The sequence below is a fragment of the Boeremia exigua genome (genome assembly GCF_020726555.1).
Source record: "Boeremia exigua strain MPI-SDFR-AT-0100 chromosome Unknown C7974scaffold_12, whole genome shotgun sequence".
Classification (NCBI taxonomy): domain Eukaryota; kingdom Fungi; phylum Ascomycota; class Dothideomycetes; order Pleosporales; family Didymellaceae; genus Boeremia; species Boeremia exigua.
The window spans coordinates 1534730-1562701 of record NW_025763529.1 but is presented as its reverse complement, the minus strand read 5'-3'; the positions used below and the strand labels follow the sequence as shown (position 1 = coordinate 1562701).

The following is a 27972-nucleotide window of genomic DNA, read 5'->3' as shown; positions in this document are numbered from 1 at the left end:
TGGGCAGGACTCATCAAGTATAACGGTTGCATGTAGATAGTACCAGACAATGGAAATTTCGGCTCACTGAAGTTGAATTGTTCGAATCAAGTCTCTTTTCTAGATAGTGTGCGGAGAGGGAGGGCTGACTGTGAAGCCGTTATGCTATATAGTCATTTAAAGAAGTATTATGCGGGTCCTTCTATACACATCTCACTGTAACGAGCTTAGTCTATTGCAACAGGTAGTCTGAAATGAATGCAATGTTAGCGAGGGAGGGCTCCTTACTAACAAATTACAATAGGAGAAGTTGTAAAAGTATGAAAGTAGTTAGAAGCACACCCTGTAGAAGCAAGATACTTTAATTTTATACCTTGCTTCTCTTTAGAAGAACTCTCGCAGTAGTTTAACTTAAGAACAAGCGATCTAGCCGCTTTTGTTTGATTTCTGTTTGACAAAACAAACACTTTCTACTTAGGTTCACATGATCCTTCCTCGACTATTTTTGTCCACTCATGAACTGTCTTTACTTGGTCTGCGATGATAGGCCAGATCAGGTTGGTTGCGGCATCCTTGTGCGCAGTTGAGAAGCCGGCTGTTGCATCGGTCCTATAATGAAGCTATGTTAGCGCAACAGAAGCAGTTCTAAAGTAGTTGTGAGACGTACAACAGAGTTACATGATATCCACTGTTGCAAGCAAAGTTAGCATTTTGGTCACTAGACTAAATCTGGACAGATAAAGCGAAGACTTACAGCTCACGGGCATATCTTGCAGTAGATTCAAGACAAGTGTTGGCGATCATTCCTGCCATGATCAAATGAGTAACCTCGCGCTGGTGTAATTGATAATCTAGATCAGTGTTGGCGAATCCACTGAGTATCGAGTTTCTTATGTTAGCGCAAGAACAGTGTGATGGCCACTTTTCCCGTATGAGAAATAGCATATCCGTACTCACCTGCTGTTCCAGTGCTTGCTGACAATCACATCGTTGTTGCCCAAAACATCTGGCTCTAGGCCTGGGAAGATTTCCGCTCCCCAGCTTCCTTCCTCAAGAGCTCTAGATTCACCGAGTCCTGTAGTGGTGGCGTTCATGTGTTTCCATCCCTCATAGTTTCCTGGCCGCCAGTTCTGATGCAATGCATAGTAAATAGGGATACGAAATTTGCGGGCCACATTGACAACGTCCCTTAGGTGCTGTATAGTATTGGACGCTGTCATTGATTCGCTGACAAAGCTGTTGATTTTACCCTCAGGGTGAAGGAATTCGTTGTAGACATCGACAAGGACTACGGCGGTCTTGCCGGAAACAAAGCCTGAAGGCAAGGACGGGATAGGAGTTGTCATTTTTTACGCTTTCTTCTTGCATAGATCTTTCGGGTTGTGTTGAACTCTTAAATACGGGAAGAGTCTCGGCACTCATGTCAAAGTTGCATACAGATGCCTGGTATCCATGTTTGGTCAACATCAGTGCACAACGGAGTCGGGCCAACACACACACCTTCAACGCTAGGGCAATACTGAAAGGTCCGCTGTAATGCCCTTTGCCTGCTGCGCGGAGGTGAAGTTCTGCCGAGATCCGTATCTTATGACGTTGGCGAAAGCTGACGACATAAGATACGGATCATGATCACTAAACATTTTCACCAAACACACATGTAGCGAACGATGGAGAGAGTAGCTTCAACTGTTTAATCCGAAAAAAAACCCTACTGGTACTCCAGATACAAGTTAAACGAGCGGGACAGCTTTATCCACAATCCCTGCGCTTGATTGCCTGTATATCCAGTCGGCGACCACAATGTAGACACCACCTCTTGTTATGGTCATAGCCAATTAATTGTTTTGATGTACCAACCTCTTCAAGTGGTACATTTATCCCGGTTTGCTGATAATCTCATCCCAAATTTCTATTGCTATTGATTGATATGCTCGCCGATCGGATCGTTGCTAGATATACAGAGCCGCACGAAGTGTGAGTGTCGGAGATGATCGATAGCTACATGCAGACCAATTTGGGACTAAGGGTAATTGGATCTATTCGGCTATGTGCTCTGCACGAGGAAGCGGACTAGCGTCAATCGTGACCCGTACTGTGCTATACCATCTACAATTGTCTGTAGTGCTGCATCGTTAGAGAGCGGCGAGACTTTAAGTATGTCAAGCTCAATCCCTCTCTCGCTGAGGATCCCGGTCCAGTGGTCGACTGCGGCCGAGTATAGATTTTCGACCTGGGGCTGCAGAGACATGCCTCCAAGATTACTATGTTTAATAAGCTGATTGAATTGGCTAGTATATCCCCATCTCGTAATCAGTTTACCGTAACCCGAAGTCCCTTTGAGTCGAGTCTTGGAAGTGCTAGGATAAAGTCGTGCGCCCGAACAACGTCACTCTCGTCGGTCTCGAACAGCTGTAGAGCTGGACCGTCAGGTCTGAATAGCATGGCAAGGACCAGATACAGCTCAGCCAACCCAAGGCTATGGCATTTTAGTGAGACGCTTAGTGAACTTGACATAAGACGTACTATTGACCTAAACAGTTCCGCGATCCTCGCCCAAAAGGCACGTAGTTGCGAAGCATTTCCGGAGTGACGTTAGTCATCCATCGCTCAGGTCTGAATTCCAACGGATTGGGGAAAACATCTGGATCGGTGTGCATGAAGTAGTTGGACATGCCGACTGGGATGCCTGGAGGTATAGTGTATTGTCGGTACTGTATTGGTACATCAGGCGAGATACGCGGAAGACGATGCATCACACCGTATGAGAGACTGGCGTTGTCAACAATGATGGGTCTGGAGTGAGCATCTCTAACCTACCGAAGTGATTCTTTGATAATTGCAGTCAGAAAGGGAAGCTTCTCAAGCTCAGCCTGTGGAGGAACGTAGGAAGGCCATCTTGCCATAGGCAGCAGCAACTCTTCTTTTAGCTTCTGTCTGAGCTCCGAGCGAGACAATACATAGCAACAGGCAAATCTGTCAGTGTGAGATGTGAAATATTTGAGGTCGATCTTGAAAGTCAGGGCACTCACGCGAGGGTGTGCGACGTGGTCGCAGTGCCGCCAGCAAGCAGTACTTGAGCTTCTTTCAGCAGCCGCTCGGGTGCCTTTTCGCTTGCAGGCATATCGCTGTTTGCTAAATGAAGAAATATAGAACCCCGGTCCTCCGTTCTGACACCCTTGAGGTCGTTTTCTTCTTTCAACCTGATAGCCTTAAGGATAGACTCAAGTGAGAATTTGCGAAAGTCCGCAAAGACTTTTCCAGAAGGAATTATCTTGAGTATAACATCTATGGGAACCAGATTGATAATTTGAATGATCCAAGGAAAGCCAGTGAATAGTGGTAGGGACGTTATCATGGTGTTGAGACAATTGAACCACTCGGGGGAGAAGTCTGGATGACTGAGAAAATCAGAACGAGGTTCCTCGTTGGGGCCATCGGCTAGACAGAGACGGCACATGACATCGCTACTGAATGCGCTGAAGGCGTGGTCCAGTCGTATTACTTGGTGTGATCGTTCGTAGTCTCGAATCCGGCTTTCCAGTTTCAGGACCATCTCTTCTAGCATGCTCTTCAGACGTTGTACCCCAATCCTGGAAAAAAATGGATCAAGGGGTTTACGTCGCCGCCGATGCAAGTCATGATCGCGCGTGAGTATGTGAGAGCCTACGCATGTCAAGTTAGAAGGGCAAACTTGCGAACATGACTAGATCAAACTACCCTCAAAGTCAATGCCACTGGCAAATGCGTCATAGTGCTCAGAACGACGCTGGTTGCCAGTCACGTAGAGTTCGTTATAAAACATCGAGTCGCGGATCGATATCTCATCCGGATTGACTCGAATGATTGGGCCTAGATCACGTAACATATTCTGTTTAGCAAAGTAGACTCCGGTGTGTTCAAACAGTGCTCACCGTACAAAGCGTGCATTCGCTCGATTTCAAACGTGTATTTCCCTCGTTTCCAAAAGTCGAAGTAAAACTCGTACCATCCTGTTGCTGCAGCCAGCTTGGACCCTGGGAATTTGGCCAAGGGGGAACAGAATAGACGCCAAAAAACCAGGTACAGGTACTGTGTAAGCCAAAGAATAGCAAAGATGCAAAGAGCTGGCCAGCAGCCAATCATCGTGCTCATAGCGCGTGTGCTTGAGGGTTCGTTCAAGATGACGGGAGGCTTCAGAAGAGGCTATCAAAACTGCAATTTCCCTATAGCTATTGATGTTATGATTCTAGGACTAGATGTTGGGCCGACGCGAAGGATTGTAGCTCTTTTAGCGCATGCAGTAAGACGGCATCTGAACGAGATTACATGCCGGTGTGCCCACAAGAGAACACGAGCCGATAGAGCCGACTCATGTTCGGCGCTGACGGAGAGATCTTTGAGAGTGAAGCCAGATTTTAGGTAGTACCTGAAAGACTGATACTGTAGGAGATGCCAAATGAACACGAAGTACATACAGGACGGATCGCGGGCAGACATGGTCGCAGTTGTATGTAGTGGGGTGGCGGCGGCGGCCCATGAGCCCCGCCTCATTTCTGTACATTGCAACGATACATATCAGCTTGGGCACTAACGAGGAAAACAGCGCGTTCTAAACCTGCTTTGCGGGCTCTCTATGTAGGGATGACTGCATTGCGCTGTTCCCCGGGCGGCACAGAGGGCTCTGATTGCAGACAGTCCCGGCTGCCTCGCCGATATAGCCAAGTTCCGCAATACTATCAGCTGAGTGCATTAGTCGGACGAATTCCCTTGTAAGACGGTGCGCAGAGGATTCGCCATACCTGTCGCAGAAAGCGTTCGTGACTGTACACAGCATAGCTATACTGTGGTACAGGGCATAAGTAGAGGGCATGGTCAAAGCGGCAGCACAGATCACCACTCACCAATCGGACAACGTGCCCTTTGCCCGAGCACTGACCAATGCCCTCTACTTATGCCTTGTACCATATGTTCTTGTAATGGATCCAATCTTTTTCCCTCGAATTGCCGACGCACTGTCAGTCCGGGGGCTAAAAAAAGCCCGATGGTTTGATAAAGGATACAATTACGGCACGATTCAACAATATGACGGTTTTTCCGCCCTTTTCCTCACAGAATATGCTCATCGACTGCTCGGGTACGATCTGTTTCACTCAATTCTGTTCCACTATAGTCTTCTTTAATTACGGTCACAGATGCTCTCCCGCTACTCTGACGTTGTAGAGCGCAGCTCATATCGAGATGATGGATTGTCAAATGGTATCGAGCTCCGTGTTCATCGGTCTCAGTATATGGAGATAATTGGCTCGCTACATGCACAACGCGATTGGAGTGATCTCGTCAGCCCGGTAGTCAGATACCACGGTGGCCTAGGGGATAGGTTCAATTTTGTCAGTGTTACCATTCCGGACTGCTTGCCAGAGCGACTGGAAATCATAGCCTACGCGAATGAGTATGCTTTCCTCTATGACGGTAGGTTGCTATATGCTGCATGTTTCAACGCGAGTCAGATGTATTAACAAACATTTAAGATCAACTGGAACGACTAGATCTGAAGCAGGTGTGTGTATACGACTCTAGATGTTAGTTTAAAGTGCTGACTTCCCAATGACTAGTTTAAAGAGGGCCGTGACGCCATATTGCAAGTCTTTTCCGAAGATGCACTTGCGCCGACTACTTCGACCGAGGGTGCAGCCTCAAGGCCAGAGAAAGATATCCAATTGCAGATCTTCACTCGAATGAAGGCCATCGATCTTGACCGCGCAGTCACCACAATGGTAGCATGGGCAGATTTTGTAAATCTTGCCTCAAGAACACGGATGAAACCTTTCAAGACCCTGGACCAGTACCTGCCGAGCAGAGCGATCGATGCTGGCGAGCTGTGAGTCTATTTGTATCCATGACACTACCTTACACTTACTCGAACTCACTAGGTTCTGGTTCGGCATGCTCACTTTCGCTCAAGGCTTGACAATACCGACTTTCGAGGTTGAAACATGCATGCGCCTGGCCCGCCCTGGCTATGAAGCTATCAGTCTCGTCAATGACGTCTACTCGTGGCCGAAAGAAAGAGTTGAAGCCGATGAGGCCGGTCAAGACTACGTCTTCAATGCTGTATGGGTGGTCATGGGAGAAAGGCGCTGTGATGAAGAAGCGGCTTTGTGTATCTGCCGCGAAAAGATACAAACACTAATTGAGCAGTTCGAGCTGAACTTGGAGCATTCGGAAGACCTTAACTTGTCAATCCAGAGCCAGCAGTATCTTGCATGTGTTAGGCAAAGTTATGTTGGGAACCTGATCTGGAGTATATATTGCCCACGATACCAAGATGCTAGTGTTTAGGAATTGTTTACTATTTGGCTTGTGCTCCACCGTAAAACACTTCTGTACATCTGACGTAATCTTACTTATAACTTTACCACCATGGCTCGGGGCTGCAGAGACGATAGTACAGAAGCCACGGCAGCTCTGACCGCAACAGTAACAATCTATCACTGTCACCCAAGTTACAGTTGAGCAAAGACACTGTGATAACTTTGTCACGGCTTTTCGCGGCACCACTTTGAGTGACTAATGTACCGCCTAAAGATCATGGAGACGCTCACGATCAAGCCCAACGGCTTCCACAAGCGTGCTCGACCACGGTGCTGGGCTGCGCTGCCGGTGCTTCTGCGTACAGCAACCATCACTAGCACTGCGTATTCTTCAAGCACCGCACCGACTAGAGGGCACAAGTACTCAAGACTATGATTAACATCTACTATAGCTCTAATACAAACACATACAAGTAGCTTACTAGATAGCTTGTTAAATACGGAGTAGACTATATATAGCTCTACTATTAGCGCATATCAGCTCCTGCACGACCCAAATGCGTTCGAACCACTGTATTTCCTCCAATTCCGCTCTGATACTGTTTTTCCAGCGACGCCCATGGTAACACCTGAAGAACAGCGAGAAGGTCCTCGCAGCTTTGTTATCAACGTCCAGACCTAACCAGATCAGAACGCCTTCTGCACTAGAGTAGACCCGCCCCATATTCTTGGCCTGGTGGCCTTTTTCCCGGATGTCAGTCTGATTGATACACACCGCATCAGCCCACAGATTGCGAGGCTGGTCACTATGGCGGGTCTGGCGCAGCGCCTGCCCCAAGTTCGTCGTAATCGAGATCTCACCATGCGGCGTTGATATAGTCTGTGTATAGATCTGGTCGCCCCAAACGTAAGAGATGGCTTCGAATGGAATCCAGGGTTTGCGACGAGACTCTCTACTCTGCAGGTCTTGGGCGCCGAATGCACAGAACGTGTCGCGTAGATCTTGGAGGAGCCCGTGTCCGCCTTCGTCTCTTGGTTCAGAGTTGTTCAAATCGGTAAACAAAATCTGCCCGTGCAATGGCTCGTCGCCTTCACCAGGCTCGAGCCTGAGAATCCGGATAGTTGTGAGTGTTTCGAGGCTTTGATAAACATATGATTCTGATGGCGGTGGTACTATTGCCGCTCGGTTTCTATCTCCGGGGGTGAGTGTTGCAGCCTCTGCCTTCCCTTTCACTCTGTGTTCCGTCACAACCTCTCCTCCAAGGCTATTGCCGCGGGAATTTGTTGTACCTTTGGAGTCTGTCTTCGAGGTGCTAGCCATGATGGATAAGCAGCTTGGGAAAGACTTGTCTCATGTTGCCGTCTGCGGTCTTGTCCTACAAGGCTGAGCTCGATTCTGAGGTACTGCCCCGCAATTACTGGTGTGAGCGAGGTTGTGCACAGGTCGGTCGCCTGACCAATCACGAACATGCGCTAATCTCATTTTGTAGACTTGCACCATCCCATAATGATCTACACTTGAACTGAGCCTATTTGTATGAATATCGTAGGGTTTGTGCTGAAGTGCTGGCTAAATCTTGTCGTAAGTATTCAACGTTTGATGGGTCACACAGTGTGTCACGCTTTCTTCAGACTACCTTGGAGCTGTGATATCCCGTCCGGTGGTACAGACGGCGCAACACTCGGTCGAACTATCCAGTACTTCGTGTAAGAGACAAACCGTAGTGCACCTATGCTCGCCGTAGTCTGTTCAGCTACGCCAATCTCGCCCAGTGAAGTGCACATTAACCTGTCGACAGACTTCCGAGAACGACTTCAAATGCAATAATTATGTCCACCACCACTATTAACGAGCTGCAACTAGTCGAAGATGCGATCGCCTTAGGCAGCCGACCAAGGGCAGTGTGTTGAGACGCCTCTACCGCATCTGAGATTCTTAATCAGATCGAGCGACGCAACCAGCCCCCCTCCCAGCGGAAGCAAGCAAGCATAGCCCCTCATCGCGACATCCAGTGTCTAGAGCCCCGAACAACGCTTGCGGCACCGCGAACGTGGGCCAAGCATTCCCGCTTCTTTATTTACATACCACGGCCCCAGCCCGCAGCACCATCATCAATACCCACAATTTTACGTCAACAATACACTCCGAGGAGTCGTGAACTGTAGAGCGCGCTTGAGCGGCACTGAATAGCGTACCTGGGTAGGACCCGCATTTGCTTCTAGCGGAGCCTCGAGACTGACTGGAACACACACAGTTCGGATGCTACGGCAGTGACAACGCGTGCCAGCAACACAGCACCGCACCAAGCATAGCCTGCGCCTGCGGTCACTATGCGAGCCCTGCTCGCGCTCTTCGTGGGGCTCCTGATAGTCGCAGCGTGCAAGACCTGCGCAGCACTCATCACTGGTCGACGGTACTGCGGCCACCGCCTGCTAGATTGGGGTACGCTGCTCTTCCCATCCACTGCATGTGGAACTGTCCAGTATCGCAGCACTAACGAGCCAAAGGATTTCCCTACGACCAACTGCGAACCGAGTTGCGGTGGTGGAACGCGTGCGACTCGCCTTCAGGAGTCAACGAGGCGCTATTCCGCGTTTACGAGACGTGGTTCGGGGACTGGATGGTTTCGCTCGATGATCCGTGTTGCATGGGGTGTAATGGTAATCGCACGAGGACGTGGGAGGATGGGTGTTTGCCGCGGGTTGTGAATGCTACGTGTACGTTTGTATGCGACTGAGGACTGGATATCCTTATCGGAGCGATTTTTGGCGGCCAAGCTATAGCTTGCTCGGATAATGGGTGGGAGTAGGTAGTGGGTGTTGATATATACAGCCTCATAATACATTTAAAACCATGTGGCTGACCTAGGCTCGGCCAGGCCCTCCTACGTGGGGGCTTGGTGCAGAAGTAGATAGGCCGCTAATACGTCTGTTTTAGTACAACGAAACCCAATACTCGGTTTCTGTCTTGGATACTAATGACTCGCGGTTAACAAAACAGATATTGGGGTCCAACCCTTTCCCCATCTTAGAGTTTTGACGTAGCTCTTCTCAACATACGGCCACTGTTCACCCATTACCGTAATAGAAACTGTCCACATGACCTTACCAGCACCCCAACAAGCTAATGCATGTACAAATACAACCTCTGAGCAGTGTGTCAAAATGTCACATACCTCACAGTTGCCAGACTTGTAATCAGACAACCTCGTATGTTCGCAACTACGTTCCGGCCTATCTACATCTACGGAACTGGCGCTGTCAACGTCTACTCTAATTCGCACATCAGCCACCATCGACCCCTCCCCTCTTCACACCTCAAACCCCATCCCCGCCAACCTCTCCCTCCAAAACCCCAATCTCGCCGCATCACACTCCAGCCCCCCACCCCGCTTCTCCCACATATCCCCTCTCCCAGTCTGCTCCCGCCCCTCTTTACAAACCTCATCGATCTCCTTCCCTGCAATGCGCAGCCACTGCGCCGCAGCAGGCGCATGCAACTCCGCGTTCTTCCCAAGCCACGTCTCACCCGACCACTCGAGCGCCATGGCCAGCGTGCGCAGGCCAAGTGTGATGTGGCGCGCGAGAGCCGGGATATCGTTTACCCTGGGATCGATAGTCTTAAGCGCGAGATACGTGTTGACATTGCTCCAGGCCTGAGCTGCTTGTGCGGGGGTGTAGGGTTCGACGAGGCGGTGGAGATACTGCTCAGGGCCCTGGAAGGACTCGGACAGGTTCCAGGAGTACTCTGGGAGCCCGCTCCAGAGCGTGCCGCCGTCCAGCTCGATCCGTTGGCCCGGTTCGATTGTTTCGCGGCCAAGTGCTGTTTCGATGGTCTTCGGGCCAGGGCCCGAAGTGATGGCGTCGGGGAGGCTGGCGAGTTCGATAAGGTAGGCTGCGAGGAGGCGGAGGGTTTCCTCGTCGGAGAAGTTTTGGACGGCGTGCAGGTGCATGCCGACGTGGTTGGACCAGGGCGTGCTGATGTCTTCCTCAGACAAGATGTGGGACGCTGTTTGCGCGGCGGCGTCTCTGGGCGAGATGTTTTGCAGTAGGAGGCCTTCTAGTACATTGAGAATTCGTGCTTGTATGGAATCAGGCGGTAAAACACGATTGTCGTCGTCTTCGCCGGTGCCGTAGAGCCGACAGAGCCAGCCTTCACGTTGAGATCTCGCCCAGTCGCTTGCCATCTCTTAGTGTAAAGACTGAGAGGCCAGTGTAGACAGAATTAACCACATGCAAACAAATTCTGGAATGGACTAAGTAGAGAATTATAGTTGGTATGTTGCGCCCTTTTTTGGTAGAAAGGCGGCAACCTATAAGTAGCCTCGACTGTTACGTCATAAGAGTGGCGCTCTCGATACATCAATTGCAAGTTGCGTGGACAGACTCTATAGAAATGCAAGTGGAATTCTTTTAAATTCTTCGAGCTAGAGCTACAGGTCTTGTAACTGAAGTATCGCACTACAATACTTGAGAAAGCTAAAGGTTGCAAAATACATACTCATTGCTACTATAGCAATGCTAGTGCGGAACAGCCCTTTGTTAAAAACAATGCTGAAGTGCACTTATACAAGACTACTATGTACAGAATGTTAATGTATAGTAGTTAGGTAGAATCACGTACGGTCACAGTGTGTTTTATGTCGTGGACCGCTAGAGCTAATTCTTCCTCCTCTTCTTCATTCTCTACCCTACTAGAAAGAATAGATAGGATCATAGACCTGTGTAAAGAACACTACTATACGTGTGAGAAAAATTACTATATGTAGAGTCATCCTCTGCGCGGTGCTCTTAAGGTACTTTCTTCTGTGTTTGTTACACGTCAAAGCTCAGTACTTTTCCCGATTTTGCACCTCAGTGAATTCCAAAGATAGCGACATCCTTTTACATTGGACTTCGCCATGGCTTCCGCCCTTGAAAAACCATATCATGCCTCAAGGCCGACGCGCATTGTCCGAACTGACTGAACAAAAATCTGTCTCAAACGAGAATGATATCCCTTGGCTCTTGCTTGAGGAAGACGCCGCTATGTCGAATGTACGCCCAACCTCTCCTGCGATACGTACTCTCCTCTCCGTCAACCGGAGCTACGATCAAGGCACCGGTCAATCTATCGGATTCATCGTCGTTGCATCCGTTGCACCATTGGACACAAAATATAGTTCCTCCTTCTTTGGGCAACGCATCCAGCAATGTATCAAACGTGAGCCAGAATTTATGACCCGATGTGTTTGACTCGATCGTGTAATCATGAGAAGAGAATTTGTAAGGGTTGGTTTTCAGGCCAGCGGCTTTGATCGCCGTCGACCTCGTCACGACTAAATTCCCAACACAGGCATGAGCTCTTATCTGGCGCTCGCTCATAGAAATTTTGGTGGGAAGAAACTTTAAACTGAGTTTCTTGTATGGCACGAAGCGTACAGGTTGATTCGATGTTGCCCACGACCAAGAAGGTACACCCGGTAAGCGTTGCCCTGGTGTCTCCGAAATATCGGATACATGCCAAGCTAGTTCTCTGTGAATGGATTGCTCGAAAACGCCAGCACTGTGGTTTCTTCCAGAAACTCCAGCAAGATTTGTTGCTAAACCTGTAATTGCCGGTAATCTATCTGTAGCAACCGTCAGGCTTTTTTCGGTGAACTTTCCTACAAGTTTAGTCCACAGTTCATCTTCATCGCCCCCCTTGAAACTCTGGACAAGCTCCTGCATTGTTGGATAATCGGGGAACATAGAATTTTTCACCAGTAACCCGTATTCAGAAGTCTTGAGCTCATTACACTGCCAAAAAACACCTTCATCTGTGAAGAACAGTGACCGTGAGGCAGACATGCGTTCTTGCAACACCCAGCCGCGCCTGGACAAGGCTGAACCCTCCACTGCTATATTCCAATTCGGTTGCGTAGCTTCCATGATCAAGCCACCATCACCGCCCAGTGAAAGCGACCCGCCTGAAAGACAGTTGTCCTTTACTGGCCAGCGGGCAGGTTCAATCCGAGAGTAGAGACCGACACTACTATTCTCAGCCCCACTTGCAGCGATCGTGAATAAAGAATATTTGTATATCTTCCCCATATTGGTCAGCTCCCTTTGCCAGTCGTCGTTCACTCCACTCGTAACCTGGATGATACAAAGAGCATCGACCCAAAGATATCGGATGCCAAGAGAGCGAGTCACCTCAACTGCGTCTTGTATTGTTTGAGGCAACGACTCCACCGGGATGGCTTCCAGTCGTTCGGTCAAGTTTGCTTTCGTAGTACGAGCTGCGTTTTCCGGATTTCCCCAGCAGTAACTGAGAGTGGCGTACTGCATCTCTTGTGTCTCGTCTGAATGGACAAGGCGGATAGATCTCTGTCCTGGAATTCCGATATCTAGCAATCTCGTCGGAAGAAATCGCTTTCCATCATCACTCAAGGGTTCGCAATGCTTGTGCTGGGTGCAGCACGTTGTTAACCATTCACGGCCCATATCCTGAATATGTTCTGGGGTCTCGCTTGCTCTTCGAGTCTCGACAACCTTTCGAGATCCGCTTCCAAACTTCCGAAAGTATCCATAATACTCTTCGCCAAAAATGAGCTGCCAATATAAGGGGACTCGTTCTTTACCAGGGAGTCGTAGGACAATGCTACGATCAGCATCCTCAAAATGAGGTCGAAAGATGTAGCAATCATTGTCATAACAATAGAACCAGAGCTCACGGCAAAGGTATCTGCACATCTCGCAACAGCTATCTGCACAGGACGATAGCTCGGCGTAGTTCTCGTGTATCACGAACAGCTCTCCTGAGGATTCTGCAATCGGCTCGGGACTAAACACTCCGTCCCTGAACTTTTGACATCCTGAGCACAAGGCCATTGTAGAGTCGGGCTATGGACGCCCCTTCGAATGTTGACTGATGGAGAGACGTCGAACGGGCAGACAACGATTGTAGTGATGAGAAGAAGTCTACCATTTCGGTGAATCCGATACGTCTGGTAAGATTGACTACTGCCTCACTCAGCCACACACGCAGCCTTGTCGTCTGGAGGCAGTGCAATGGAAAGCCGAGTGACGAGATTCACCGGCACCAACGTTTATACAGCCGAGGATACTTGCTGCCGTCAAAATCAAGGCAACTGGGGATGGGCGAATGTGGTGGGAGGGTGTGGTGGAAGAGTGATCAGACAAGGAACGGGTGCGGTGGGGTGTTCATGCAAGTCAGATGCGGCAAGTGCGAACATGACAACCACAAACCACCACAGAATGCAAAGTCCCGCGGGGCACCAAGTCCATCGACTGTCCCGGGGACAGCTGAGAGGGGGGAGTGTTGTTTCAGTTGGGTTGTGTGTGATTGACTGGTCACTTGATGTGCAGGATACTCACTCATTCGTACTCTAGCATCTGGCGTTACAGTAGATGGCGCAGAACGGATAGCACAAACCGGACTCGCCACTGTATACACTGCGAATTTACTTTCTCACCACATTTCACACGCGTACTCAGACATGATGACACATTCGTCATGCCTGCATCTGACTCGTGAAGAAGTGATGTCGTGCGGCCAATCTCGCGATTCAGCCACAGGCCAACCAGCCTTGCCCGCACGCACCACACCCGCAATTTCCGACCCACGACACGCTCCGGCATGATCCCCACGTCGGACCATCGCTATCGATATCGACATCAGCATCGGTTGGCAATCGTATGTACATTCGCGGTGACGTCGGGCATGCGCTGGAAGACATGTGTGCGCCACAGCATGTACCCTGCGCCACCAGCGCCTTTCTCCGCACGTCGGTGCTGCAAGGCGGTCTGGAACAGGTTGCGCAGGGCAACGATCAACGAGCGCGCTCCGACGCAACAAAGCGCCTTCGACCTCGCTGACCGCCGAGCAAACAGGTCGACCTGTGCAGCTACTACTACCTTTCTATATTGCATCTTGAAACTCTGCTACTTTGTTTGTTCGTTCGTGCAGCCTTGTTCGCGTTCCCATTACAGCGGGTAAACAGTGAAGTGGAGTAATAAACAGACAGCGCTGATGCAGCCAACGCATTGGGTGGCCGACGGCGCTGGCTCGCCGGGCCCCGGTGCATATGTCTCGCCGCTGCAGATGAGTATGCAGTTCGATCTTGCAGGCGCTGCAGGAGCTGGCTGACGTGGTGTAGAGAATTATGCGAATGAGCTCCGCAGCCGCCCTGCGCGTCCCACTGGCTCGCGTCCCACTGGCTCGCGGCCGCCGCCAGCGCACTTCAAGACGTGGGCAAGCAGGGAGATTCCGACGTTTGACGCGCTGCATAAGAAGAATGGGGGAGAGGATATACGGACGGCTTCACCACGGGCGAGGGAGGCTGGGGAGACGGCGGGCAAGGCGCTGGTGCAGCCGCCCCGGGCCACAGAGGCTGCAGATCCGGACGTCGCGGCGAGCCTGGACCTGCAGGCCGAGGAGACGCTGTACGCGGCGGCGCGCGACGAGGCGGCGGAGATCGTCTGGAAGCACCGCAACCCGAACGCGCCGCAGAGCAGCCCCCACGCGCCCTACGCGTATCCTGCGCCGGACCGCAAGATGCTGCAGCGCCCGAAGCTGCAGCGCACGCGCAGCCGCAGCGTGGGGCCCACCGACGACGCCGAGCACGACCTGCAGCGCGCCAACTCGACGCTGCGCAAGCGACACTCATTCACCAGCTCCGCCGGCAGCAGGTCCAGCAGCCTGCAGGACCCCGTGCCCGCGAGCCCCGAGGACTCGCCCACGCCCAGCCCGCTCTTCAGCTCGTCGCCGTCCAAGGCCTTCGACCTCGAGGTCCAGCAAGCCGCGTCCGACCCCAGCCTCTCCGACCTCAGCACCTCCGACCTCAAGATCCGCAAAGCCGCGTCCGACCTGCCGCCGCAGCGCAAGACCAGCGGCTCGCACCGCAAGCCCAGCGGCACGCTCTTCCAGAACCCCAACGACCACATCTACGAAGAGACGGACGAGGAAGCGCCCCCGGCCCCCGCACCGACCCCCATGGCAGCCGAGCCCCCCGCGCCTGCTCCGCTACCCCTGGGCATGCGCCGCAACCCCTTCACGCGCTTCCAGTCTGTCAAGAGCAGCGCCCCCGGCATGCCGCGCAGCACCACCGCTCCCGTCGTCAGCATGCGCCGCTTCGACAAGTACGAGATCCACCGCAACGAGCCCACCCAGTCGCGCAACGCGGGGTACACGCTGAATGCGGGCAAGTCGAAGCTCAGAGATGTGAGCCAGGCGGATGTCGAGAACGCGCCGGTGAGCGTCGAGGACCGCCAGGTGAGGGCCGAGAACAAGCCGGCGCGCGTCACGGATAGGAAGGAGGCCAGAAGCGAGGAGCGGTTCGATAAGTACGAGATCCACCGCAACGAGCCCACGCAATCGCGCAACGCCGGCTACACGCTGAACACGGGCAAGCCGAAGCCCAGCCAGCCCGATGTCGAGGACGAGCCCGTGCGCATCAAGGACGGCAAGGAGGTCAGGAGCGACGAGTTGCGCGCCGCCACGGGCTTCAGTCTGAAGAACCGCAGCCCGAAGCTGCCCACGCCGACCATGGTGTCCGATGCCCCGGGGCGCCCAATTGTGTCGTTCCAGAAGGACTACAACGTCATCGAGCTCAAGGAGGAGAAGTCGATTCTGCCCGCCGACCCGAAGCCCGAGCCCGCGCCCGCGCCCGCGCCCGCGCCGCCAAAGCTGGTCGAGAAGTCGGTCACAGAGCCAACGCTGCCGACGAGAAAAAGCCTCTTCGAGCGGCCGACCAGCAGAACCGGCGCAGCCCCGAGTCCGTACGAGCGGCCCGCCAGCCGGTCCGCGAGCCCGTTTGACCGTCCAGCCAGCCGGTCGTCGACAGCCTCGCCCGCGCCCCTGAAGGAGATCGCGCCGTCCAGCGCGCCTGCGTCGGGTGGCATGCGCCCGTCGACGCCAAAGGGGCCGTTTGCGAATCGCAGTCCGCTGGGGCGATTCAATACGGCCTCGGCCTCGGCCCCGTCGACGCCGCTGGCGAACCGTGTGCCCCCCGTCCCGGCGGATCCGTATGCGCTTCCGCCCAAGTCGACGACGCCTCCGCTGCCGGCGGATCCGTATGCACTCCCAGCGGACCCTTATGCTCTTCCCGCCCCACTCCCCGCGGATCCGTACGCACTCCCCGCGGATCCATACGCACTGCCACCCCCTTCAGCCCGGCCAGGCACTGCGGTGAGCCCGTCGCGCCCGGCGAGCAGGAGCAGGTTCGGCAGACCGCAGTCCGTGTCGACAGTCCCCACCATCTCCGTGAGCGAGTCGCCGACGAGACACGGGCGCGCGGGCAGTATTCCTGCGATTGGCGTCACGCCGCCCATTCCCACAATATCCGTAGGCGACGCCCCCGCTGCGTCTCCTGCGTTTCCTGCGTCTCCTGCGTCGCCTGCGCGCGGCCGCTTCACCAGGGGAGCCACCACCCAGGCTGTTCCCAGCATCTCCGTCGCCGAGCCGCCCAGCGTGGTCAGAGGCCACAGCTTCAACGCGCCTGCCGTCAACCTTCCCGCGGACGTCCCCTCGATATCCATCAATGAGCCTTCCAGACCTCTCCCCTCGGTCATCCCCGCCATCAACATCCCCCCCTCCCCCTCCACCCGTCCCCTCCCCAACCCCCGCAACTACAGCGCCAAACCCCTCCCCGCCCCCGCTCCCCAACCCACCACCGCCCGCTCTCACTTCACCCCGACCCCCGTCCGCACAAACGCCCAGTGCACCGCCTGCGCCCTCCCCATCTCCGGCCGCATCGTGTCCGCCGGCGGCCACCGCTTCCACCCGACCTGCTTCGCGTGCTACCAGTGCGGCGAGAAACTCGAGTGCGTGGCCTTCTACCCGGAACCCGCCGCCAAGCACGCCGCCCGCGTGAGCCGCATCCGCGCGCGCGCCGCCGGCGAGACCCCCGTGCTGCCGGGCTGGGACACGCCGGAGAAGATCCGCGCCCTCGAGGACCAGGACGGGCACGACGAGGCCACGCGGTTCTACTGCCACCTCGACTTCCACGAGTGCTTCAGCCCGCGCTGCAAGTCGTGCAAGACGCCGATCGAGGGCGAAGTCGTCGTCGCGTGCGGCGCCGAGTGGCACCCGGGCCACTTCTTCTGCGCGCAGTGCGGCGATCCGTTTTCCTCGGCCACCCCCTTTGTCGAGAAGGACGGGTACGCGTGGTGCGTCGGGTGCCATGCGAATCGGTTCAGTGCCAAGTGTCGCGGGTGCAGGAAGCCGGTGGTGGATACGGTTGTTAAGGCGCTGGGGAGTGAGTGGCATCAGGGGTGTTTTTGCTGTGTGGTGAGTGCTTTTTCTCCGTTTTCTGGGTGGTGTGTGGAGTGTGCTAATGCAAACTAGGAGTGTCAGGGCCCCTTCGATGATGGGCGGTATTTCTTGCGCGGCGAGAGTCAGGATCCGGTGTGTGTGAGGTGCGAGGAGCGGCGGCTGAAGGCGTGAGTGTGGGCGTGTGCGTGCTGGACGCCCTATTCAGGGTCGTGTTGGAGCGCGGCGACACAGGAGCGTGACGATGCAGGAGACAGAGAAGAAGGAGACGGGCATGTGGACACATGCAGATGTCGAGATACGCAGACAGCAACGCGTATCACCCGTTGGCTGTCCGAGACGTATAAGACGCACGACACAGCACGTCCACCAGGCGGATAAAAGATGGCACGCAAAAGATGGTGGGCTGGACACGTCGGATACGTCCCCCAGCGTCACTTGGGACTTCTCACTCCTCCACCCTCGCCGCTCGACCCCCGCCATGTACGAGTACGAGTACAAATGAGAGTAGGAGTAGGAGTAGCAAAGAACGGCAAGGTGCTCTGGCGTCGCTGCAGGCGTCGGTATTGGCGTAGGACTGGCGTAGGACTGGCGTAGGACTGGCGTTGGGACTGGCGTTAAAACTTGGTGTAGGAGTTTAGCGTAGCATAAGTAGCAAACACATCATAATACATGTATCAGGTACTGCGTAGTGCCATCTTACAGGCCACCTCATCGTGTTGTTTCGTGTCGGTTTGGGTGGTCTGTGGTTGTTAACTAGGCTGTGCTATGTTATAGATGGATGGGTTATGGAGATGCGACTTTGTAGGGGCTGTGGGATGTTGGTGGGCATGTTGGGTGTCGATCCTTGGTGTTGGTTCTTGGTGTTGGTCCTTGGTGTAATCCTTGGTGTTGGCCCTTGGTGTTGGTCCCTGGTGTTCGTCCTTGGTATCGCACCCTTGGTGTCGGCCCACTCGGCGTCGTTCCCCACACCCTCCTCTCCCCGCCCTCTACTATCCTCCATACTCCACACTCCACACTCCACACCAGCGTCGTTGCGCCCGCTCTCCGAGTCCCCTCCCTGCTCCGCGCATTACGCATATTACGTCAGTTCATATATCGTTGCGTCATGTCATCGTCGCGGTACACTACAGTGTAGGCAGCTTGCCGCCATGCCGTGGAGACGTGGGTTGACCATCGAGGCTGCGGTGTTGCCACGACGCCTCAGTAGCAGTGGACGCTGCTCCTGCGTGCGGCCTCAAACGCCTGCGTGCTCGGAATGCGGTGGCTTGGAAGGTAAGGTTCTCGCTGTCGGGGTTTTGGCTTCAGCTGTCGGTGTTTTGGCTTCAGCTGTCGGTCTTTTCACTTCAGCTGTCGGTCTTTTCACTCCAGCGCTCGGCGTTTTCGTGACATGTTTTGTTCCTTGACCGACGGGCGCGCAGCTCGGGCCCGACACGTCTCGACGGGCCCGATACGCCTCTACGGGCCCGGTCGTGGTGAAGCGGTATATCCGCTTTGGGCTTGGTGGGTCAGACCGCGAGACTATACAAGCACGACGAGGGGGCCAAGGCAACTGGTGTATTGCATCACGCAACTACCTCATTGTCTAAGGCAACCGGTGTATCACATCGCGCAACTACCTCATTGTCCAAGTCAACCAGTATATCACATCACGCACTACCTCAATCCACAACAACCTTTCAACACCCCGTCAGATCCGCACCGCAACTATGATCAACGCAGCAGTCATTTCAACCTGGGGTGAAACCCCCAAGTACTCGCCAATCGAGCTTCCCGAGCCGACGCCTTCTCAGGTCCGTATCAAGGTGCTTGCGGCTGGCCTGCACACGCTCGTCCGGTCTCGTGCCGCGGGAAAGCACTTCTCAGTTGCGAACACGTCCCCGCCCCATGTCCCCGGCACAGACGGCGTCGGGACGCTCATCCCGTCTGGCGAGTTGGTGTACTTCAACTGCCTGACCGCGGCAAGTGGTTCTTTTGCAGACGAGATCAACGTCGAGGCCGCAGACGTGTTCACGCTGCCCCTCGGCGCGGACCCGGATGCTGTGGCCGTCCTGGGCAATCCGGCGATGAGCAGCTGGATGGCGCTTGTCGCCCGCGCCGGGGTCGACCCCAAACAAGAGCAAGACTTCAGTGTTGCCATCGTCGGCGCGACGGGCGTGAGCGGCCAAGCGGCAGTGCAGATCGCGGCCGCCATGGGCGCGACGCGCATCGTCGCCATCGGCCGCGCGGGGCCCAAACTCGACGCGACACGCGAGTTGGGAGCCACAGCGTGCATCGAGCTGCGGCAGCCTCTCGCGGCGACGGATTTCTCAGCCGCTGCAGACGTCGACATCGTCCTCGACTATCTCTGGGGCGACGTCATGCTCGCCGCGCTCTCCGGCATTGCCGCGAAGAGGGCGATCAAGACGCGCCGTCTGACCTGGGTTGAGATAGGCGCGTTAGCTGGGAACGAGGTCGCGGTCTCAGCGGCGCTGCTTAGGAAGGCGAATATCTGTCTCCTCGGCTGTGGACCGGGGAGCTGGTCGTATGGCGAGTTGCACGCGCAGATCCCCGCCATCCTGGCTGCCATCGCCGACGGAGGGATGACGACGTCTTTTGTGGTCAGGGGCCTTTCGGAGGTGGAGGACTGGTGGGGCGAGAGGGGCGAGGCTAGAGTCCTGGTTAAGCCTTGATGGGGGCCGACTGGTACCGTGAGTCTGTGTCGAAGGCGACGAGAAGCAGTGGTCGTATCTCAATAGAACCGCCTTTTCTATACCGTGTGATTCAAGGCAAAGCATGTTATCTACCTACTAGATGTACTATGTTCTGTCCTTTTCCACTTCTTAACCACCCTTCAGCTCACTACTGCAACCCTAGCCCCTGAATCTTTAACTGTTAGTGCTTTAACTGTTAGTGCTTTAACAAGGTCTTTCGCTTAGAACTAAGTGGTTGTAGCTTCACATGCAGCTTCTGTATGTCTGTGTGTCTATATATCTATAAGATAGAAGCTACTAGAGAAACTAACAGGTCTATACATTTCAAGGACAATCATATCTTATTTTAAATCTTTAAATAAGATAGACAATGCTGCTTTCTATACTTGCAAGTCCGGGGTCTTGTGTATAGTACATGATGCCGTCAATAAAGCATTCCCCTTCAAGAGTAAACAGACGTCTTTGCTGATAACGTTTGGAATCTTTGCTCGGCTTTATTCGCACTTCCGAGTGTTCTCTAATCAAGAATGGAACCTTTGCTCCAGAAGCGACGAAAATCTTGTCACCAACGCAGGCATGTCCTGGAACTATCCCTACATAGTTCTTCTCGGTTTGGCAAGCAGTCGCAGACGGAATTCTTCCCAAGAAGTTGCAAGCAGTCTGCCAAAATGCATTGATATGACTTTGAGCCTCGGGTGACTTGTTCATCAGCTCTCGGCCATCCACGCCGGGCTTTGCAGAAAGCACATGTTCTTTGAGATCCTGTGGCCACGCTTCCGAGCTTTCCATATTCATCGTCTCGGAGAATGGTAGGGGCGATTTTGATTGTGGGCCTCCGGCGTCTCCTACAAAGAACCTCATCAGCAGCTTTTCCTTCCAATCCTTGCTTTTTACATCGGTCATTGGTGAAATGTATCGTTCGAAATCTGCTAAGGCCTCACTAGGATGAATGACAGTACCATCAGGGCTGATTTTGAGCGGTCGACAGCTGCGTATACAGTCGAAAATTTTGCCTTTGATGGCGAGCATTGGTACGTCATGGTCGCTTTTGTAGTGTTGAAAGACGGTCGAACAGATGCGGATCTGCGGATCAGGCGCATGAAACATCCCAGCACCAGCAGAAAACCCGTGCGAGGAGCCTGAACCGGTTGCCGGCCATGTCGAGATTGTGGGAGCGTAACGATCTGTTCTCCTATGATTCATAAGATCAGGAATCCAGGAGCAAAATCTGCTTCCCCTCTCGCTCCCGGCGCGGTACAATAAGTCCAGTGCATGGCCCGATTTCACAAATTGACTTGCATATCTGCTTAGAATGACCTGGGCGCTTGATTCGTAATCCGGGATAAACGCGTCGTGATTCTCCGTGTCGCATGCCATGTTTATCAAAGCGAAAAGTTTGTCGCGGTGCCTTGAGGATCTGGTGTAGAAGAACATTTCAAGGATTTCCAAGAACTCGTGCTTGTAACGATTGCTTGTTTCCTTCTGACCACGGCCTTGATAGAGCTTTCGTATACGATCCAAGGTAAGGACAGGGCCAAGATTCTGGAGAACATATCTGCTGCTCCTCCTGTCTTGGGCTTGATCGGATTGCGAATACTGCACATACTTTTTGAGCCGACCTATGAAGTTATCCCATTTGATTTGAGAGTCTCCAAGCATAACAACGACATCCGAGCCAAAGACCAGTTCTTGGATTGTCCAAGTGCGTCTGAACCAAGGCCTTTGAAGAAATGCGTCAATATCGGCTCCAGACAGATGCTCTAGATCTTCAGAACCATTGTTTGATATCCTAACCTGGTCTCGAATGCTTCGTTTGTTCGCGAGCAAATCAATGACGCGACAGTCTTTGTCCTTGTTGTTCCCCATCCAGATGATGACCTTCTTGGCTCTGCTGTATAGGGTTCCCATACGTCTGACTTGTATGCTCTTTTCGACAGCGTCGTTCTGATCTATGCAAACAGCGTCTGCCCAAAGTAAGTCCTGGCAAGCACCTCGCCTAAGGCAATGGAGACATGTCCATAGCGACTCGGTAATTGAGATTGTTGTCCCATTTACTTCAAGTAGAAACGGTGAAAGCCGCGACGGCCTCGGACCCCAGACATAGGAGATTGCTGTGAAATCGGTTTCGTTGAGCTTGTACCGTGAGAGGGTGCATCTCAGGGGCGCGTTCTCATCAGCGTTGGATACGAGCCTCATCAAACGGAAACGGTCACCGTTAATTGCAAGACCTTTATAGATCTTATTTGGCCCTACAGATGGTTTCTCGTTGGCGGAGGTTTCCTCCAACATTGCTTGTGCTCTTTCCGAGATGCTAGCCTGATATGTGCTGGCCGAGTCAAGACGGAGTAGTCCCTCGAGATGGAGTCGCCAAGGATCTACGTACAAGGCGATCCCTGGATCATATTTGACTTTGTACACACGTGCCAAGATGAATACGTCTTTGATTGTTGTTTCGGTGGCATGGAACATCGATTTTGCCTAGACGCGCTCTGAGTCAATTTCATCGTGCAAACCCGGCATGATTTCTCTTAGCTTGGTTTAGCGTACCTTCAAGTACTGGCTGTTGGATAATCTGAACGAGGAGTGTAGACCATTATTGGTTGCACAGACTTCGATGTGAAAGGTACACTGTTGATCAAGTGTCGAATCGTTTATCCGACAAGCTCGTACCACTGCCTGCCTGAGTTCCCCACGCTCTTGAATAATAGTGAAGGCAGAGAAATGATCATCTCCCGGTCTGGCTGTAAATGGTTCGTGACCATTCCTTGAGCGCATGGGGCTTGTCCAGTGTTTGTTGGGCTGATATGTTCCCTTCGCTAAGCGCGAACTGAGGAACTGTGACATCTTCAAACATCTGTGAATTTACATACGTAAGGGGACGATGGGAGTCAAACTTACATATAGCTCTCCGAAGTATCGGGTTTCGTTGGTCTCCTTGGCGATGAACATGGTAGAAGGTGGAACGCTGAATGTCGCCCAATTGTTCATGTTCATGAAGTCAAGATCTGACTGTGGTGCCGCTCGTGGTAAGATATCATCGAGCGCCTGTCTGTCGTATTGTGGAACAACGCTCCAGCCCTCGAAAGGTACTGCGTTACGCAAGTCATGGCCGACGCCGACATCTGACCGAGCTTTTTCGCTCTCTGTGTTCAAGGCCCGCTCTCCAAAATTAGGTATTCCTGATGCCGTTCTACTGTGCTTTACAGCACTGCCAGAATGCCTTCCGATATCTGGTAGAGATGTACTTATTTGACGCGATTCCTCTGTCTCGTCTTGGTATACAGGCAAACGAGTTATGTCCATGTCCTGTCCGAGAATTCGCTCGATACCATAGCCCCGCCTCTTCAAATCCGCCAAGTCTGATCGTAGAATTGTCTCAAGTGTTAGGAAGTCGACAGGCTTTGGAAACTTGAGAATGAGCTTTACCAGCTCACGGCTCAGCTCGAATGCCTCAAATTTGCCTTCAATCATCCACAAGATGGGATTTGATCCATGTATTTCCGCAAAAGCATTAGTCTGTCCCGCTTTTTGTACACCTTTGTATGTACAACGCATGTCGATTTGGTTGACAAAGTTGATCTGGAGGTTATTCCTGAGCATCTCCCAGGATAGTCTGACACGACGAACATCCAGACAAGTCATGAAGACTCGCAACTGATCGAGTAGACGATGCTTGCGTGGCGTATAATCTTGTGAATCCGCTGTTTGACGTGGAATACACACTGTTTTCACCGCAGCACTCAGTCTCTTGCACCCTAGACTCAGGCAAAACTGCTCAACTTCGTCTTTCTGTGGTACGATATGCAAGGCATCGCTGAACAACTCAGATAGATGAATATCGTCGTGAACCACAGCCGTATCAGGTTTTGTTAGTACAAAACTCTGCTGGTTGTTGGTGTACCTGATGGTGGGTATGAAGGCATTTTCTTTCGTGCGCTCAATCAAGTCACGACATATTCGACCTTTTTTGTACTGCTCACCTAACCACACAAACCATCTGATGTAGGTCGCTGGGTCTTTGTTCAGAACCCTCATCACTTCCCCTGGGGTCTCCATGAATCTTTCGGCAACAACGTATGCCGATGGCGTAGCGGCCGCGCCACAATGAGCCAGAAACAATCTTGCCCTCTCAACGCGTATGTACACAAAAAGGCCACTCAGCTCTTCGAAATCCTCAGTGAAAGGGCCAACATAACAATCATGTGGATGCACATAAACGGGATCTCCGTTTCTGTTGTTGACATTGCTTGTAGTGCCGTTACGAATCAACCCTGTGGGTACAGGTACGAAGCTCGAAGATTTCAGGCGGGACTTACACGCGTCATCCAAAGTTCCGAGTGAGCTGATGTACTCGAAAATGTCTGCAGCTCTCTCCATGGTGGTTGGTCTTTCGTCCAGCAGTCGATCAATGCATTGTTGTAACGGCGGATCAGACTGTACGCCTAGCTTCATAGAGAAAGGGTGAAAACGTTCCGCCAAGATGTCAAGATTGAGCAGGGTGACTTTCTTATTGGTAAAGCAAGCATTCGGGGCGGCGTGTTGCGATTCGCTTCTTTCGATCGGAAGGATTTTACTCGTCACATTTGTGAGGTCGTGGGCCTTATAGTCGCCGTTGTTCTCAAAGTTGTCGATGAAATAGCGCAACGCACGATCCCGAAGCACATAATCGGATTCGGAAATCGCTTTTTCCACAATGTCAAAAAGCTCAGGTACGGAAGGATGCTGTTTCAACCCTAACAGGCGAAAAAGGTTGCCCATCGGACTGTCCGGTCGATACGTCTGAGGTAAAAATAGGGTCGGCAGTAGTAGCTTCTGCGTTGCAGCCGAGGGCTCGAAAAGCTCGTCTAGTTTGTACTTTTTACCTTTTCTGTGTCCATTTTGGTTCGGCTCTTCTGCATACCAAACCCGTGCAACACATAAAATTTTCTTATCTTCTTCAGAGGGAGGCTGATGCATTTCGATCAGGTATGAGACATACGCTCCGAGTGTCGAGAAGTCGTCCTGTACGGAGTCTAGATGCTTTACAACCTCATTCATCTCAACGGTGCTACGCACTCCCATCTTTTCCAGCAGGGCCCTAGAGACTCCTGGCATCTCCCGAACATAAGAAAGATGGCTTAGATTCTCGAATGGCGTGTCAATACGGAAATACGACGTTTCAGGGGTACGCAGCCCCCCTTTCGTTATTGGAACCTTTGGTAAATACTTGACCACAAACTCGTATTCGTTTTCTGGTAGATTTGAGGAGACCATGGCTAGAATTTTCTCTGCCGTCGCTTCATCCTCTATGACATCTTGCAACCTCGGGTGCAAGCGGCGAATCCACTCCACAATAGGCAATGACTTCCATCCAATCCTCCGAAGCTGCGTCCTAGACACGTGCTCGCGAAGATCAGAATATGCAATGGTGTTCCACGGTACAAGTCCCTCGGGGATTTCATATTCGGAAAAATATTTCACATCCTTCAGTGCGATATTAGTTCTTCCTGGTAGGTTTATCGTTGCGGCCTTCATGACTTGTATGATCGACTCCAAAGATTGCTTGTCAGCGGAGAATCCCCAGTCGAGCAGGCGATGGAACTGAGCCGTGCTGAGAATGTTCTTTTTGAGCTCGTCATGGATGTCTTTCGTACTAACGTTACTGATGAGGCGCCTGGTGTGAAGTGCCGTGACGAATACCTTGAATGTCTTGGCGAGACGGCGTGGCAAAGTGGGAAAGCTAGTTATGAACCCCGATATTCTGGGGTCTGCAAGTCGAACATCGTCACTTTTCCGGACGCCTTGTGTTGAAATGATTTTGATGGAGTTGCTGGCCCTCCAGAAGTAGTCCTGAATGATGCAACCTACGGCGGTATCTGGCACTGAGTCTTTGAAGTAAAATAGTCTGAACATCCGCGTAGCACCAGCCAGTTGACTTTCTCGCTTTTTGGGTACAAGTGCTTCTCTCTGCAGATACAAGTCCACCGGAGAGGGATTAGACTTCTCCATGAGGTTTACAGTTTCCATCCTCTGCGTCCAAATCACACGGCTTACGATCCCCGCAATCTGAAGCAGCTCCTGGTTCCACACTTGGACATGCTTAGTGGTTAGGTCTATGAGTCCACGATGCATATCGAGAATTGCCGGTATGAGAATATGAGCCTGGATGCCAGTAGATTGCAGAGTCGGAAGTCCGGTGATAATTCTTCCAGGCTCTGATTCTGATGGTGCAACGAGCTTGAACAACGAACAGGATCTTGAGTTGTCTTCGCAAGACGTTACGATGGAGACTGAGAATTTATTGGGTACCTCCTTTCTCATCACCGTTTTCAACTCTGATGAGAGCTGAATCAGATTGTGAGTAGACACAGTTGCTTCTGTGATGTGAACAGACATCGTAGCATTTAGGACTGATTCAGACATGCCTCCTGCCTCGCACGAGTGCCCTTGGTGGAGCAGTTGTTCAACAGGTGACTGATATGTGCGAACATAGCATCTAAACCTGTCTCGCAGACTACAGACAAGCCTCTTCCAATGGCCTGCACGCCTTGCAGACAGGTCGCTGGCTGGTGAGCATGGGATCCGAAGTTCCGGTGATTGTGGGTTAAAACTCGGGAAGGGGCCGTTGAATTCCTCAAAACGGGTCGTGACTAGGGGTTCCGCTAGTTTTGATCGTGACACTGGTGGTGAAGACACAATTTCATCGAGTATGCCGTCCAACCAGGTGGCATGCAGATGTAGCATTTTCTGCTTAATTGCATTGATACTCATGTGATCTGTTACAGTCCGAATGTCTGTCAAAGGTAAATCTGAAGTGGTATCGGTACTTTTACTGAGAGCCAGGATTTTCCAGTCGTCTAGCCAGAGCTCCATATTCGACAGGTTTACGAAGGCAAGGCTGCACGCCAGAAACTGACCGAGTTCAGATAAGTTAGGGACTTTTGCAGTGACATCCTTGTACTTCATTATGACCTGGGTTTCCTGTATACAACTCTCCGGCGGAAGTTTCACATGCTTGTGATGGAGCATGTCACCCATCCATTGGAAAGCTACAGCCTCTGCACGAGAAACAATGATCGGCTCGTCCGTTAGTTCGAAGACGCTGTAGAAGCCCAACCCGAACATTCCGATGGTGTTAATGTTTGGGTTCCCTTTCCCAATCTTCGTGAGGCGATCCCAGTCATCTGGGCCGAAAAACTTCCCATTGTTGTGCACAACAACCTCACGAACGACGTTGTGCAGTCTAACAAGATCCGGAGATGATGCTGGTGGAACGTTTGGGTTGGATGGTGTTCTTGGCGATGTTGTGATTTGTATCTTGACCGTTGTCGCTGCTGCATCTGCAGCGTTGCTGATTAGTTCGCGGAAGGCTGCACTGCTCCAGACATCGGGTCAGACTACAATCTCTCGTTGACTTGGGGCTTATCAAGACAGCATACAATTTGGTAGAATATCGTGCTAACACTGTGTTTATCAGAGCTCTTTGGTCTACTGAAACTGCTGCGCTGTACTCATTGGTTTCGAAAAGACGTCGAATTTGATTGCTCTTCGCACCCGCCATTCCTCAGTTCGAACAATTTTCTGGAAAAAGCGAGAACGAGGCCGCACGGATCGATAAATTGATGCGCCGTGGCGATGATAAAGGGTTGTGCTGGCTGTGCTGCCGTCTATACGTGTCGTACACTGGTTGGCTGCGGATCATCCGATAAGGTATAATCCCGGTATGACACGGGTAAACTAATGCGTCGTGGTCTTTGGCACAGCCTCATTAGGCTCT

The 27972-nt window shown here is 52.4% G+C and overlaps 10 protein-coding genes across 10 annotated transcripts; 4 read left to right on the top strand and 6 right to left on the bottom strand.

Annotated features, from left to right (window-relative positions):
• Positions 1-449: 449 nt before the first annotated feature.
• On the bottom strand, positions 450-1334 carry C7974DRAFT_475700 (Isochorismatase-like protein; the record flags this gene model as incomplete). Its single annotated transcript, XM_046146648.1, has 4 exons — positions 937-1334; positions 734-853; positions 647-667; positions 450-588 (listed from the first exon to the last, which is right to left on the bottom strand). The coding sequence occupies exons 1-4, from the start codon at positions 1323-1325 to the stop codon at positions 450-452; spliced, it is 669 nt and encodes a 222-aa protein (XP_045993012.1). The 5' UTR covers positions 1326-1334.
• Positions 1335-2289: 955 nt separating this feature from the next.
• C7974DRAFT_320103 (cytochrome P450) lies at positions 2290-4101 on the bottom strand (the record flags this gene model as incomplete). Its single annotated transcript, XM_046138737.1, has 6 exons — positions 2290-2455; positions 2503-2748; positions 2797-2952; positions 3009-3642; positions 3694-3828; positions 3891-4101. The coding sequence occupies 6 exons, from the start codon at positions 4099-4101 to the stop codon at positions 2290-2292; spliced, it is 1548 nt and encodes a 515-aa protein (XP_045993011.1).
• A 1049-nt stretch (positions 4102-5150) lies between these two features.
• C7974DRAFT_380218 (fusicoccadiene synthase) lies at positions 5151-6297 on the top strand (the record flags this gene model as incomplete). The annotated part of the gene is made up of 4 exons (XM_046140506.1): positions 5151-5427; positions 5487-5515; positions 5571-5836; positions 5889-6297. 4 exons carry the CDS (start codon positions 5151-5153, stop codon positions 6295-6297), a joined length of 981 nt encoding a protein of 326 aa, XP_045993010.1.
• A 464-nt stretch (positions 6298-6761) lies between these two features.
• On the bottom strand, positions 6762-7659 carry C7974DRAFT_403839 (heterokaryon incompatibility protein-domain-containing protein; the record flags this gene model as incomplete). Its single annotated transcript, XM_046142882.1, has 1 exon — positions 6762-7659. The coding sequence occupies exon 1, from the start codon at positions 7588-7590 to the stop codon at positions 6763-6765; it is 828 nt and encodes a 275-aa protein (XP_045993009.1). The 5' UTR covers positions 7591-7659.
• Positions 7660-8354: 695 nt separating this feature from the next.
• Positions 8355-9201, top strand: C7974DRAFT_403838 (uncharacterized protein). The gene is made up of 3 exons (XM_046142881.1): positions 8355-8469; positions 8525-8712; positions 8778-9201. Exons 2-3 carry the CDS (start codon positions 8601-8603, stop codon positions 9005-9007), a joined length of 342 nt encoding a protein of 113 aa, XP_045993008.1. The 5' UTR covers positions 8355-8469; positions 8525-8600; the 3' UTR covers positions 9008-9201.
• Positions 9202-9580: 379 nt separating this feature from the next.
• On the bottom strand, positions 9581-10535 carry C7974DRAFT_367648 (uncharacterized protein; the record flags this gene model as incomplete). The annotated part of the gene is made up of 1 exon (XM_046139877.1): positions 9581-10535. The coding sequence occupies exon 1, from the start codon at positions 10454-10456 to the stop codon at positions 9581-9583; it is 876 nt and encodes a 291-aa protein (XP_045993007.1). The 5' UTR covers positions 10457-10535.
• A 530-nt stretch (positions 10536-11065) lies between these two features.
• On the bottom strand, positions 11066-13211 carry C7974DRAFT_443633 (heterokaryon incompatibility protein-domain-containing protein). Its single transcript, XM_046145460.1, has one exon. It carries the CDS (start codon positions 13119-13121, stop codon positions 11250-11252), a length of 1872 nt encoding a protein of 623 aa, XP_045993006.1. The 5' UTR covers positions 13122-13211; the 3' UTR covers positions 11066-11249.
• A 1072-nt stretch (positions 13212-14283) lies between these two features.
• On the top strand, positions 14284-17697 carry C7974DRAFT_443628 (uncharacterized protein; the record flags this gene model as incomplete). The annotated part of the gene is made up of 5 exons (XM_046145458.1): positions 14284-14359; positions 14411-15504; positions 15664-16325; positions 16554-17541; positions 17599-17697. The coding sequence occupies 5 exons, from the start codon at positions 14284-14286 to the stop codon at positions 17695-17697; spliced, it is 2919 nt and encodes a 972-aa protein (XP_045993005.1).
• A 1535-nt stretch (positions 17698-19232) lies between these two features.
• C7974DRAFT_417548 (uncharacterized protein) lies at positions 19233-20195 on the top strand (the record flags this gene model as incomplete). The annotated part of the gene is made up of 1 exon (XM_046144089.1): positions 19233-20195. The coding sequence occupies one exon, from the start codon at positions 19233-19235 to the stop codon at positions 20193-20195; it is 963 nt and encodes a 320-aa protein (XP_045993004.1).
• A 240-nt stretch (positions 20196-20435) lies between these two features.
• On the bottom strand, positions 20436-27798 carry C7974DRAFT_64864 (uncharacterized protein). The gene is made up of 4 exons (XM_046147006.1): positions 27635-27798; positions 23115-27570; positions 22764-23060; positions 20436-22694 (listed from the first exon to the last, which is right to left on the bottom strand). Exons 1-4 carry the CDS (start codon positions 27754-27756, stop codon positions 20571-20573), a joined length of 6999 nt encoding a protein of 2332 aa, XP_045993003.1. The 5' UTR covers positions 27757-27798; the 3' UTR covers positions 20436-20570.
• Between the last annotated feature and the right edge of the window lie 174 nt (positions 27799-27972).

Coding starts and splice junctions, on each gene's coding strand:
- C7974DRAFT_443633 (XM_046145460.1), bottom strand. CDS start 13,121: ATGGCCTTGTGCTCAGGATGTCAAAAGTTCAGGGACGGAGTGTTTAGT.
- C7974DRAFT_403838 (XM_046142881.1), top strand. CDS start 8,601: ATGCGAGCCCTGCTCGCGCTCTTCGTGGGGCTCCTGATAGTCGCAGCG. Junction 8,713..8,777: donor CCACCGCCTGCTAGATTGGG/GTACGCTGCTCT, acceptor AACGAGCCAAAG/GATTTCCCTACGACCAACTG.
- C7974DRAFT_64864 (XM_046147006.1), bottom strand. CDS start 27,756: ATGGCGGGTGCGAAGAGCAATCAAATTCGACGTCTTTTCGAAACCAAT. Junction 27,571..27,634: donor GCACGATATTCTACCAAATT/GTATGCTGTCTT, acceptor TGTCTGGAGCAG/TGCAGCCTTCCGCGAACTAA. Junction 22,695..22,763: donor CCAACAGCCAGTACTTGAAG/GTACGCTAAACC, acceptor GAGCGCGTCTAG/GCAAAATCGATGTTCCATGC.